Source organism: Microplitis mediator, chromosome 1 (genome assembly GCF_029852145.1).
Source record: "Microplitis mediator isolate UGA2020A chromosome 1, iyMicMedi2.1, whole genome shotgun sequence".
NCBI classification, from domain to species: domain Eukaryota; kingdom Metazoa; phylum Arthropoda; class Insecta; order Hymenoptera; family Braconidae; genus Microplitis; species Microplitis mediator.
Window position 1 is genome coordinate 13,866,404 of NC_079969.1, and position 14,519 is coordinate 13,880,922.

Sequence of the window (14,519 nt, forward strand, 5' to 3'; positions counted from 1 at the left end):
TCTTCGCGCTGTTCATCGTCTTCGGAATAGTGGGAATATTTGACCAGCCTGCACTGAGCGTGTAGGTCGTCGTCGAGACGTACGTACTGTCCGTAACGAAGATCGTGTAGTTAAGGCAGTGCTAGATGATCCTAACACTAGTGTCCGCAAACTCGAGCGTCGGTTGGAGATTTCTCGTGCGTCTATTAATCGTTTAATTCGAGCAAGAGAATTGCATCCGTTCCACGCAACTCAAGTTCAAAAATTAGGACCTGGTGATTTCGTACAGCGGATAGCGTTCTGCAACCGAATTTCGGAGATGGATGCGAACGACCCTGATTTTTTTAAGCGCGTATTGTGGACAGACGAATCACTTTTCACTCGTAAACGGTGTTTTAATCAACACAATATGCATCAATACACTTTGGGAAATCCCCATTTTACACGAGACCGCAATTTCAGAAATAAGTGGAAAATTAATATGTGGGGTGGCATTGTTGGGAACGTTTTAATTCTCCATCCTTTGCCGGATGCTATGAACGTAAGTAGGATAATTTATGGAATTTATAATTATTGTGATTGATTATTTATTGAGTAACATATTAATTAGGGTGGCAATTATCTGACGTTCCTGCAAGAAGTGCTGCTGAAAGCTCTGGAACAGCCACCACCTGATAAACGTCATTAGTGGTTCCAGCATGATGGTGCGCAGACGCATACAGCAGCGCAAATGACAGAGCACCTGAATGCGACGTATCCCAATTCTTGGATCGGGAGAAACGGTCCCTTTCCGTGGCCTCAAAGATCACCAGACTTAACACCTCTAGATTTCTTCTTGTGGGGTTCCATAGAAGGAATAGTTTACGAGACAGAACCAGAGGATCAGTTCGAGACGATGGCGAGAATTCAAGTGGCGTACCTGAACATTACTCCTGACATGATGAAGAAAGTCAGGCCAGATTTGATAAAAAGCTGTCGTCTTTGTATCCAAGTTGAAGGCAGAACGTTCGAGCTTCGAGTAGTTGCTCAAGTGATAGCCAACGTTCAATGTAAACAGAACGGCCCTTTTCAGGGCCACTCAATTTTTTAAACGTAGAAAAAATGAAAGTTCAACATTTTTTATTCGAGATTTTTGCAAAATCCAAGGACTCTTTTTAAAATGATTTTTGCAGGTCTGGATTAAAAAAAAACCCTCAGTTGTCCTTCCATCTGTTGGCAGTCGACTGACTGTCAGTCAGTTGATGAAAAAAAAAGTTTATTTTTATTGTTGCAGGACTCGATTTTTTTGAAGAAATCCTCAGGTGTCCTTTCATCCGTTGGCAGTCGACTGACTGTCAGTCAGTTGATAAGCAAAATAAAAAGTTTATTTTTTTTTGCGGCACTCGATTATTAAAAAAAAGGCCATTCGGCAACCCAAATGGAAGTAAATTTTTTATTATTCATTTAATTATTCAAAGCGTAAGATGGGCGCTGGCGTTTAAAGGTTCATCTAAAGCTTATGAGGTCAATTATAATTGTAACAATTTTTTTTTTTTGGAACAGGTTCAAAAGTTTGATTTAGATAAAAAAGACGCCTGTAAAAAGTAGAGCTCTTATAATCGATCAGAAGACTATTTTTTTTATGTGCATGACATTAAAATAAAAATAACTAGAAAACAATGCAGAATTCGAAAAAACTTTATTCAAAATAACTTTTGAAAAATAAAATTGTCTACAAGAAAGGTCCTATGATAATTTGTGATAGGTCTGATAGTTTTGCCGGAGAAGTAAAAAGATCTCAAAATTTAATATGAATTCGACTTCAACCTCAAATATCTTTTGAACAAATAGTGTAAAGTGAGCGAATGCGCAACAAGGATCTGGTTTAGGTGTGATGGAATTTTAACAATTAAAAATTACACAGATTTTATCAATAAATAATTAGGTTATTTATTTACACTTTATGCAGTTAAATATGGTGAGAATTAACATTAGATAGCAAATGCGACAAGATAGATAAGCGATAGCGAATGCGACAAGTTAGGCGGTTAAAAAAGCGTGTTGGTTAGTAAGACTGCACGATGTAGATTAGATATTGAGACGGCGTCTTCTTCTTTTGTGGCTGCTCGGTGGTGACGTGGCAGCATGGCTGCAGTAACGAATTTTTCCATTGGCTTAAAAGCGCGCCAACAGGAAATAGTTAGCCGCCAATTTCTCGGATTGGCCGGCTGGTAGCGGGTTCTCATGCCGCCGTGGCACGGTCATGAGCAAGAAATTGTATGTGTCGGGCCCAAATAGCGAGTGACCCAGCACTATACTGACATTCAAGTCAGTAGCGAGTTCGGCTACTCCCGATCGTAGCGGAAATGCACGAAGCTTTTCAAATTGCCTAAGCTCGTGACTGAACAAATAGATTTATCGAAAAAGGATAAGACACTTTTTTTGTAGAGCAGTCATTTACCTACAAAAAGTATATGCTCGAACGAGCCCGCCGAAGGCGGGCGATGCTCGATCGTAATTATACTGATTGTTTCGTTCGAAGAGATCACATTGTAGTACTGTCTCGTACGCCAATTGTCACCACAAAGTTCAGCTGTAAACAAATTGAAATTAGCTTCGCTATCACCTGAACATATATCCAGCTTCATCTAGTTTAAAATTGTTGTTTCTAAAAGAAGAGATCACGGGTGGGCTACATTAAGAATAATAATAATAATTTTTTTTTTTTTTTAAATATTCAGAGGGTGGGGTGTGATCTCTCCGAACGAAACAATCAATATAATTACGATCGAGCATCGCCCGCCTTCGGCGGGCTCGCTTGATCATATAATTATATTTCATGTTTCGTTCTCGAGATCACATTGTAGGATGTTCAGAGCTTAAGCTGAAACCAAAAAAGACAAAAAATGATAAAATTGTTAATAATTTTAAACATGGACATAATGTTTATTATTGAAATAAATAATATAATTAATAATAAACAAAGAACAATAATAATAAGTCATAATTTTGAAATAAAAAAGTACTTTTCAATCACGACAAGATTCCTTTGGCAAAAACAGTCGGGTCCTGAATAATCGGTCGATTATAAAACTTCTCAAAAACTTTAGAATTTTGAGACCCGCCAGCAAGGTTTTTAATAATGGACTAATCAACACCTTTAGCTAAAGCTGATAACGTTGAAGCATGTCTAATACTGTGGGGTGCATATTCATCTGCAAAACTGCAGTCAGATAGAAATTCTTTCAACCATCTGCTTAAAGAATTTTTTGAAGCCGCTCTGAAGGGTTTCTGTGTTGTTATAAATAAAGCTTCAGTTTTTTTATTTTCCAACAAATCAGATGAAACTCTTAAATAAACTTCTAACGTTGTAGCAACACATAATTTGCTATTATCAGGGAATCGAGGACGAATGAGAAGAGGTTGATTATATCCACGTCTTGATGTTTTGATGTGATCAGAAATCTCAATTTCATATCCATCTTGAATTTTTCTCATATTTGAACGTTTAATCGAATGGAGGGTTTGTTTGCGATGTGCCGTAACTAAGGCCATTAGCATAATTAATTTACGTGTTAATTCAGATAAACTAAGAGTGTTGAGGGGACTCATTTGCTCAAGTTTATTGAGAATCGGATCAAGACTATAAATTTTATTATATCTGGGCTTACTAGGTTTTTCTTTGTAGACGCCCTTCAGAAGTCGAGATAATGAAGAACTCTGACCAATATGTTCACCACAAATTAGAGAAAGAGCAGAGCGACAGGTATTAAGAGAGCTATAAGAAGCTCCTAGCTGAAATTTTTCAGACAACCAATCCGCAACTTGGTTATCAGTTGGCTTATATAAATCCAAACCTTGAGATTTACAATGTGAAGACCAATCTAAAATGGGTTTCATGTATTGTTTTAGTGTAGATTCAGTTATTGAGCTGAGGAGGAGATTAACTGCATTGTCCTTGACTCCTTTCATCTTGAAAGCCTCGCAGATAATTTTCCTGCCATTAAGGTCAGCTTTGCCGCTAATAGATGCTGCATATGTCTGTCAAAACCAAGCAAAAGATTAGTCGAAGGTTGACAAATTATTGGAGGTAATTTCAATAATGACAACCACAGAGGATACCATGGTTGTGCGTGCCAATCAGGAACCACGACAATCCCACAAGCTTGGTCAATTTGAATTTTTTGTAAAACCTTCAAGATCAAAGAAAAAGGAGGAGAGGCAAAGAAATAAGAGCCTGTCCACTTTAAAGTGAATCAATCAATACAAAATGCATCAGGTTCTTGATGCCAAGAACAAAATAGATCACATTTAGCATTCATTTTTGATGCAAAGAGGTCTATTTCGGGAACACCTAAAATTCTGGTAATTTTATTATAAGCCCATGTTGCCAAGGTCCATTCTGTGTCAGCATTGTCAATTCTTGATGCTAAATCCGCATCCGTATTATCTTGAGAGGGAATATAAGTTGCAAAAAGCCATAAACACCTGTGCTCACACCAAGACCAGATATCATATGAAATTTTATTCAAATCCTGGAATTTGGTACCTCCCATTTTGTTTAAATAGGCAATTGCAGTTGAATTATCAATTTTTAGCAAAATTTCACAATTTGTCAATTTATAAGCGAATGATTTTAAGCCATTGAAAGCAGCCAAGAGTTCTAAACAGTTGATGTGCAAAGATTTTTCTTGCATAGACCAATTACCATATACCACTTCCCCATTGCAATACGCACCCCAACCAGTTAGGGATGCGTCTGAAAAAATTGTCAGATCAAATACCGATTGTCTAATTATATTTTTGGAAGTTAAAATATTTTGCTTCCACCAAGAAAATTCTTTTTGCAAAGAAGTGGATAAGTGCATATCAGCTTCATAATTATCACTAGCGATTAATAAGGCCAAATATTTTTCTCGCTCAAAGGGCTTAGAATGGAACCAACCATAATTAATTCCTGGACAAGCAGCAGTAATTTTACCAACAAATTGAGCAAAATCTCTAATAGAGCAAGTTTTGGTGCTTTCAAACTTGGTAATAAAATCATAAATATGGTTTCTTTTATTTGGAGTAATTTCTATAGTCATAGACTCTGAATTTAAAACGAAACCTAAAAACTGGCAAGGCCGTGAAGGAGTTAAATTACTTTTGGAATGATTAATTAAAAATCCAAGTGACTCCAATAATTTAATAGTTGTAGCAATATTTTTTTGACACAAATATTCGGATAGAGCTACCAGCCACCAATCATCCAAGTAGACCACTGACATCCAGCCTTGACTTCTCAAAATACTTATAACTGGCTTCAAGATTTTTGTGAATACCCACGGAGCGGTATTTAATCCGAATGGCATGCAAATAAATTCATAAAGATGACCGTTCCAGCGGAATCTATGATATTTCCAAAAACTTTTGTGAATAGAAATCATCAAATAAGCATCTTGCAAATCAATATTAGCCATAAAACAACCTTCAGAAATCTATTTCAAGGCTGTTCTGATATCTTCCATTTTAAAGTGAGTTACGTCAATAAAAGTGTTTAGCTTTTTTAAATTTAAAATAAATCTCATTTTACCATTACTTTCAGGGATGAGAAAGTTATTAGAAAGAAACTGACCTTTCACATCTTTACACTTTTGGACAGCTCCCAAAGTTAAAAGCTCATCAATAGCTTTTTTCATATCTTTATTATCAGAAGATAAATTATTAAAAGGTTCCTTAGATTGGACTGGTGTGGTTGAAAAAGATATTTTATAACCTGATATTGTTTCTAAGATGAAACTATCAGACGTGATATGTGACCAAACTTGTAAAAAAAATTTAAGCCGACCAGCAATGGGACTAACCTTTATTTGGGGTTGTTCGCCTGATTCTGATGACCCTTGGGTTTGGTCAAAGATCGGGTTTGCGGTGGTGTCCTTCGATTGAACTGGGCAAATTTCTGGACTGGTCTCTGGGTGAAGCCCGGCTGTGACCACCTCGCGACACAGACGGGCTCTTCCAGTTTAAAAAACGCTTTGATGGTCCTGAAGTTTTCTTTTCAGGTTGGGATATTAAGGTCAAACCCGCCTTTTCAACAGTAGAGGAATTTTTAATGCGTTTGGAAAGGTCCTTGCCGAATAGAAACTCGTCCGTGACAGATTCGTCCAAAACAGTCTTGCGTTTAGTGTCCACAAATTGGTAGATGTGAGCTTTACGAGCTTTTTCCAATTGGAACATTAAATCGCACATAATGTTGCTAGAATCACACAGCAATTCTAAAATTTCATCTATTTCCAAGGGTTCTTCGTGATCAGAAACATAGCACACAGAGCTTTACCAAGACTAGTCAAAGAAAGACCACAGAGATTTTGGTTAGAGGCAAGATGTTTATCTCTGCCTATTGCAGATTTATGAAGTAATGGCACCAGCTCAGGATTCAAAGTCGGAGCTTTTAGGTTAATATTACCCTTTTCAGAAAATTTTTCCAGGATTTCCTTTTTCTTAGACATTTCCATTCCTTTTGAAATTGTTTCTTGCCAGCAAGCAACAAGATCAGGGTGGAAATCAAAAGTGTTGTCTTTTTGCCGACGTTTCTCAACTCCCAACAGATCTCGAGCTTTGTCAGGTAAGTCAGAGCTCGCAGAGACATTGACAACCGTCTCTTGAGGATCATTAACATCATGAGATGTCTTCGGGCCAGAATCGTTGGTGGGAACGGTTTTTTGCTCAGCATCAGACTCGAAAAAGTCGTCTTGATCTGAACCTAAAGGAACAGAAAGATCTGAGTCATACATGTTATCAAAGAATTAATTTCTCTGACACAAAAAATAGAAAGATAACTATTTTTAATATAACCCAGTCAAATGGTACAATTTAATACTTAAAAGTACAAAATTGCCCGAATTGCAAAAAAAAATCACAATTCAAACTGTTTGTTTATTTTTATTTTTATTAATTCATTTGTTTTGGGTTAACCCAATTGGTACGAATTATTATGAAAATAATCGCCCGAATTTATTGTGAAAAAATAATAAAATAATCATAATAAATTATTTATGAATTATAAATGATAATAAACCAGGTTTATTTATGTAAATAATACCTTCATTGTCAGTATTGACAGACATGTCACTGTCTTGTTTATCTGATGACATCTGGTCAATCAGATCCATATATTTTTTTAATTTCTTTTTCAGAAAATCAAGCTCCAAAAGAGTATCATTTGAGGCTTTACGCTTACTCATATTTTTTTTTTTTTAATTTTAATTAAGTCAATCAAGAGAACAGAATAAAATACGATGTTGACTTGAGGCGCATAAAAAATAGAATGGAGCTGGATATATGTTCAGGTGATAGCGAAGCTAATTTCGATTTGTTTACAGCTGAACTTTGTGGTGACAATTGGCGTACGAGACAATACTACAATGTGATCCCGAGAACGAAACATGAAATATTATGTGCCTTCCAATTATTTCTATGACGCATCGTTAGCAACTTATAAAAATCAGAAGCCGAAAAAAAAAATTTTTCCGTACTGTTTTTATGGAAAATAGAAAAGTGCGACAAGGTACCTCTTAATGTTAATATTAAGAGCTCTAATTTTCACAGGCGTCTTTTTTATCTTAACCATACTTTTGAACCTGTTTCCGAAAAAAAAATCTGTCTATCGGTTGACCCTGCGGACCAGCCCTAAAACTTCCTGCTGTTTTCGAGCTCAAGGAGCTCGAAAACTTTGTGGTGAATACTATTGTATGTCGTTCTTTTCGAAAAAAAACAGTTTTTACCATTTTTTCTCCAACGATATCTCTCAAACGAATAAACCGATTGAGACGGTTGAGGTGCCAATCGAAGCGTTGTATCAAGTTCTAAAGCTGATCGAATTTTGAATTCGATTTATCGAGTCGTTTTTGAGATATTTCGAAAAAAATAAAAAATAAGTTTTTTTTTAATTCTTTCGACAACGGTTTGACACGCCGACATCTGATGAAAATTCGATTTTCGTAAATCGGAACGAAACCAATAACTTCCCGAATTTTTTAAAATTTACAATTTTCTTAGCGGGAAGTTAAAAAAAATTGTTATTTTTTGGATCACCCTAATATATCTATGTAATGACTGAGATGAGGTTTATAGGATCTTATGTACTACGATAATTAACTTATCTGACTCCAATTATTAGTGTTACGAAATAATAAATAATTAGTTTTATTTAATGAATTATATAATACAAGGTAATGCTGGTCGCATTAGATATGTGTTAACTAGTTGCCGTGTATCTCTCTATTATATGTGTGTACTGTATACCTGTGTGTACTGTTGCTACCGAATATCGTATCCGCGTGGGGGAAATGTTCGGCGATCGATGACGATCGATGATTGACGGACTTATCCGAAAGTATGAATATCAATAATATAAGTAGTGACGTAGTCACTCTAGTACTTCTCCTACTGAAAAAAAAAATTTGATGCTTATGTACAGATCAAAAATAATAAGGAATATTTACAATGCAAAACTAAAATAATAAAAATTAAATTATTAAGTTAATAACAAAATCTGAGCAAGTATGCTACGTTGTGATGAAAGTACTAGCTAGAGAGAATACAATAAATAATAAACGAAAAAAAAATGAATTCAAACGAGGGTTTAAATTATAAAAAAAAATAATTTTATAAGTCGTCGGCCACGAAATCGACAGGTTTCAGTCTGTCAATAGAAATTGCAGTATTGGTACGTTTGTAGTTCACGATTAAATATTTATCGTGTAGCGCGATGACTTCGTACGGACCCTTATACGGAGCTGAGAATGATGGTCCAATTTGTCCGACTCGCACCAGTACGTGGGAACAAGTGTTGAGGTCTCTGAAACAGAAAACAGAACGCTCTCCATGACGCGAGGTTTCGGCCAGTGCTAATTTATTTAAATATGATTTAAATCACGCAAAACACTTTCGGCATTTGCGTGTTTATTTGATGAAACTAGTAGTTCACCTGGTGAACGAATCGGCTCACCGTATACAAGTTTGGCTGCGGTAGCTTGTATGTCCTCTTTCCGGGCTGCTCGTAGTCTAAGTAAGACAACAGATAGCGCGTCATACCAAGTGTCGTCGTGACACAACAGTGCGGTCTTGAGTTGTCGGCGTAGGCGTTCCACCAGTCCATTAGATTGAGGATGATACGGCGTCGTTAATAGATGTGTGATGCCAAATAATTTATTTAGAGATTGGAACAACGATGATTTGAATTGTTATTCTTGGTCAGACGTTATTCTAATCGGTACACCGTATTTTGAGATCCATTTTCGAGACAGCGCGAGAGCGACAGTATCGGCGTCTTCAATTTTAAGTGCCACGGATTCTGGAAATCGGGTAAATCTGTCGTCGATGAAATGGCTTCAACGCACGACAGCGTGTCTGCAACGATGTTCTCGTGTCCAGAAATGTGTCTGAAATCACTCTCAAATTGTCTAATAAAGTCGAGGCGACGAAATTGCCACGGTGATGCTCGTTCAGTACGTTGCTGAAAAGAAAAGAGTAATGGTTTATGGTCGGTGTAAATCGCAACCGGCTTACCTTCAAGAATATGATGGAAGTGTCAGACAGCTTTGTAGAGAACATGAACGATCGTACGTCGGAAATTTTTGAATGGATGGCTGTAGTTTTCTGCTAACGAACGCGAAAGGTTGCCATTCTCTGACAACTAGTTGTTGCAGAACTGCACCAATGGCTGTGTTTGATGCGTCAGAGAAAACGGCCCAAGTCGCGACGTCGTTTGGATGCGCAAGCATTGTAGTATTGGCTAACGCTTGCTTTGCATTGTCGTAGGCCTGTCGGAGTTTCGGTGTCTTAACAATCAGCGTTGATCCTTTGACTTTTGGCACCTCGAGAAATTTATTCAGCGATGCATGGATTTTGGCAGCATTTCTGCAAAATTTCCTGTAGAAATTCATGGTACCTAGAAAACCACGTAGTACAGAAATCGTACTAGGAAATTTCAAGTCAATCATTGCGTCTACCCTGTCAGGCAACGGCTTAAAACCTTTGTCGCTGATGTGATGACCTAAAAGTTTTACTTCGTGCTGGCCCATTACCGATTTGGTTGCGTTGATGACAAGTCCGTAGTCTTGTAAGCGCTGAAATAAAATTTTTAGATGCTCGAGAGGTTGCTCCTTGTTCTCTGAAGCTATTAGGACGTCGTCGATGTATGGAAAGACAAACGGTAGGCCTGGTGTAGGCTCATCGATGAAACTTTGGAAAGTTTGCGCGGCATTTCGAAGTCCAAACGTCATGTATCGGAATTCGAACAAGCCAAAAGGTGTGATGATGGCTGTCTTCTCAATGTCTTCTTCGGTGACGAGTATTTGGTTAAAGGCTTTAACCAAATCTAGCACTGAAAATATATTTTTATACCGTGCAGCGTTGCGGTAAAATCGTCAAGTCGTCGGGCTGGGTAATTACTGTGTATCGTGCGGGCATTAAGTGGTTGATAGTCACCACATGGTCACCAGTCTCCAGATTTCTCGGGTACAAGATGGAGTGGAAATGCCCAAGGACTGGTCGATGGACGTTCGATTGTCAGTTGAACCTCTTGCGAAATTCTTCTTGCGCAATATTTAATTTATTTGGCGCAAGCCGTCGTGCTTTACACGATACTGGAGGTCCTGATGTCGTCTTGATGTGGTGCACTGTGGAATGCTTCTTGGCTGAAGTAATTCCTTCAGGTCGAGTTATAGCCGGGTAGTTTGATAACAGTTTATGGTAAACTGTGTCACTTTCAATTAATTTAATGCACTTTGCATCCAAGCGTATTGAATCCACGCGTGTTTGGAGACCAGTGGAGCCGTCACGTAATTGCTTGTGCTTAAGGTCGATTAACAAGTTTAAGTGACTTAGAAAATCAGCACCAATGATTGATGTCGTGACGACAGCAATGATGAATCTCCACGTCAATTCTCGACGTAAACCGAGGTTTAACGACAGTGTAATGCAACCGTATGTTTCGATCAACGAGCCATTTGCTGCGTGAAGTTGGTATCCTATTGGTGTAGGTTTGCATTTCATCCGCTCGTATGGATAAACAGATAGATCTGAACCAGAATTCACAAGGTATTGTGTATTTGTGGTTAGATCGACGACAAATAGGCGGTTAGAAGATTCGAGAAAGTCGCTTTCCGCCACTAGTGACTCTCGTCCACGTTTCCCGGAAACTTGCATCTTGGCGTACATTTGTGCGCGGTTTTACCAAAGTTGGTGTGATAATAGCAGATCCCTATTTTATCCAGCTTGCGTAGCTTCGATTTGCTTCGGGAGCGTTGGTTTTGTTTTCGAGCTGGAGATCTGCCGCGGTTCTGGTTGAACGCTGTGGTCAGTGCTGCTGCCTGATGAGATAGTTCGCTCACTTGTTTCTGCAGTGCAATCGTCTTCTGCGAAGATGATGATGAAGCTACAGCAGCGGTGTGAGTCACCGGAAACGTCTCGTGTAGCTTGTCAGCTGTTTTGGCTAACTGGTCGATGGTGGCAGTTGATGGAGAGATAGCTAGAAGCTCTTGTGTCTTCTCGGGCAAGTTTGCCAGCCATTTTGCTTTCAGAACAGCGTCATTAATGGTCGGCGCGAGCAATTTAACCCTTTCCCGGTTGACCTTGAGTCCCTCTCAATTTGAATCGTACGTCTTCATCTGAAAGCGAGAGAGCGCTAGCCTGTTGAGAAGAGAAGGGGCAGAAAAAATAGTAGAAGGGGATGCATGCGTGCACTACTACGATTGAACTGTTACTCATACGATTAAACCGTTACTCACACAGCCTTAACAACGAACTTTGATTGGCGCTATTCCCGTAGAGCTCACACCGATTCATTTCGATTCACACTTTCGGGAAAGGGTTGAGATGGCGGAGGAACTGTGATGGTGATCGGTCACCGATCGGTTCGCCATCTAGAAGCTGACACAGTTTAGCTTCTTCTGATTTTGAATAACACGCGATGAGCTTAGCTTTCAACACGACGTATGGCATCGTCGTTGTTGGGTTGATGATGAGGGCCTCAACCTCACAAGCATACTCGGTGACGATTAGAGAAACCGCGTGGTTGAATTTCTCTCTTTCAGTTGCTACGCCGTGGATCGCAAACTGAGCTTCGAGCTGCGCGAACCATGAACTCACTCGCTTCGGGTTGATGTGAGGTGCCTTGAGCGAGTTGACAATCATTGGTTTAGCGTCAACAAACTCATCGCCTACCTTTAAATCGGACATGGTAAATGTATGAAAAACATTAACACAATAAAATTAACACAAAGCTTTTAATACCACTGTAAGTGGATTAGTGTCCGTCGAAGCTGACTCACTGTGTAGGAATGTTTGAGACGCTTTGAGTCGCACGAAAATTATCACTGGGTGAAAATTAACGCGAACGATAATTTAAATTCACTGTATTTTACACAGGAATTCACTGATCACTTTGATCCCAATTTAATTTGCACCACGATGGTGTCCCTTAAATTATAAACCAGTGCGGCATGTGTCCAAAATGTCCCACAATACACCAGCCGTGATAAAAGGCTTGCACAACACTTAATTCACGCACTTTACTGTTATAAAGAACTCGCGTAAATAATATGTCGCGATCAGCTATCAGCGAAGACGCGACGTTGTACACTTAACGTGCTATTAGCCACGTGGAACTTGTGCACGAAATAGCGCCCTCTTGAAAATCACGTCGGACAGTCACCAATGTAGTGACTAGGATGAGGTTTATATGATCTTAATCACTACGATAGTTAATTTATCTGACTCCAATTATTAGTGTTAACAAAATAATAAGTAATTATAATGCTGGTCGCATTAGATATGTGTTAACTAGTTGCCGTGTATCTCTCTATTGTACGTGTGTACTGTACTGCGTTCTTGTGTGTACTGTTGATACCGAATATCGTATTCGCGTGGAGGAAATATTCGGCGATCGATGACGATCGATGATTGACGGACTTATACGAAATTATAAATATCAATAATATAAGTACACGGAAAAAAATTAATAGAACTGGCTACCATGTCAGATAGTAGTCAGTGCCATCTGTATAAAAAAAAATTGAGATAGCAGTGGGTCCTATCTACGTAGTAGTGGCTACTCTCTACATTGTACTCAGCACCATGTCGGATGTAGCTCACTACTATCCTACATATTACACTCTTACATATTGCCCAGTTCTATGTACATATCAGCCAGTCGTATGTCAGATAGCGAAGGTTACTTTTTCAACATATTACCGACTGCTATCTGCAGATAGCGCCTGCGTCTATGTCAACATATTGCTGGTTACTGTGTATCATAGTAGAGACTTCTATGTAAGATAGCAATGAGTACTATCTGAGATATTTTTTTCCGTAAGGACTTAAATAACTTTTTTTGGGGATGGCGCTAGTATTTATTATTGACAACGAACAAATAAAATTATTATCATAACTAAATTAATTATGACTTATTCAACTACGTTTACGTATTTAAATATATAATTATTAGTTATATATGATATTTTTTTTTATTTGTTTATATTTATTTATATTACGTATTTAAAAATATAATTACATCACATGAGTTCGTTACTTCGTCCTCAGCCTTGCAGTTCCCATTTCACCCCGTCTCGTTGCCGTCTGAAACTACGCAAATCATAGTGCCGTGTTCACATGACTAATTATCACGTCGACGTATGTCCGTAAGGGTGAAGTAGGGTCCCAAAGCTAGCCCTACGCCCTAAACTATCGGAATCACTTTGATGTAGCAACTACTTGCTACAATTAATTAATAGTTTATAAGCGATTTACTTGCTATTTCATTTCTTGTAATTAAGACTATAGTTAAAATGTAATTGAGTAAGCCTCTTATTTACTAAAGTTAAGAATTAAATATTGCGTACTATTATAGATAATAATATTAAGTGTAAGTTAAAATTGTGCCACGAGCACACTCAACTTCGCTAGAGTCGTTGCCGACAAAGAGAGACCGATCGATATTATTATTGTAAATTAATACTACGTACTATTGTAAGTACTTTTTATTGTTATAATTGGCAGTAATAAACTTGTCCATTTTTATTTGATCAATGTGCCTGTATTCTATTCAATCCTCTAATTTAACAACATTAAATTAATTTATCCTATAAAATAAGATAATTAGCCGTAAGGGAATTTAGTAAGTGTTTCATTGGTTGATGGTTCGATCGCGTGCGGGTTTTTCTCTTGTGAGAACCCATCTGCGTTGTCCAGGTAATTATAAATTTTGTAGAGGCCAGCCTAAGTTAGGGTTCAGCCTGCGAATTTTGGTGGCTGCCGGTAAAAATCACGAGCATAAAAGCGATTTGTCTCAATATATATGTATATTAGGGTGTGTAAAAAAAAAATGATTTTTTTTCTCTAGGTCTTAGTCTCAAAAGTTTCTTTAGGACCTAAAAAAATTCTCCTTAAAAATCAGTTCGATATCTCGAAAATTAAACTAGCGGTTTACAAGTTCATTTTCCCATTTAAAATACATGTAAAAAATTTTTTTTTAGTTTTTTGCAGAAAAATCAAAAAATAAATTTTTTTTCCAATTT

The 14,519-nt window shown here is 37.8% G+C and overlaps 1 protein-coding gene across 2 annotated transcripts in view; it reads right to left on the bottom strand.

Moving 5' to 3' along the window:
• Positions 1–14,519, bottom strand: part of LOC130677904 (synaptotagmin-7) — a 1,016,663-nt gene that overhangs the window by 140,161 nt on the left and 861,983 nt on the right. The window contains exon 11 of one of the 2 annotated variants that reach the window (XM_057484884.1): positions 6,377–6,703. The exons of the other annotated variant lie outside the window; for it this stretch is intronic. Within the exon in view, the coding sequence (XP_057340867.1) occupies positions 6,392–6,703 (312 nt within the window). The 3' untranslated portion in view covers positions 6,377–6,391. Of the gene's footprint in view, positions 1–6,376; positions 6,704–14,519 lie in introns of those variants that run through there. 2 annotated transcript variants of the gene reach the window in all.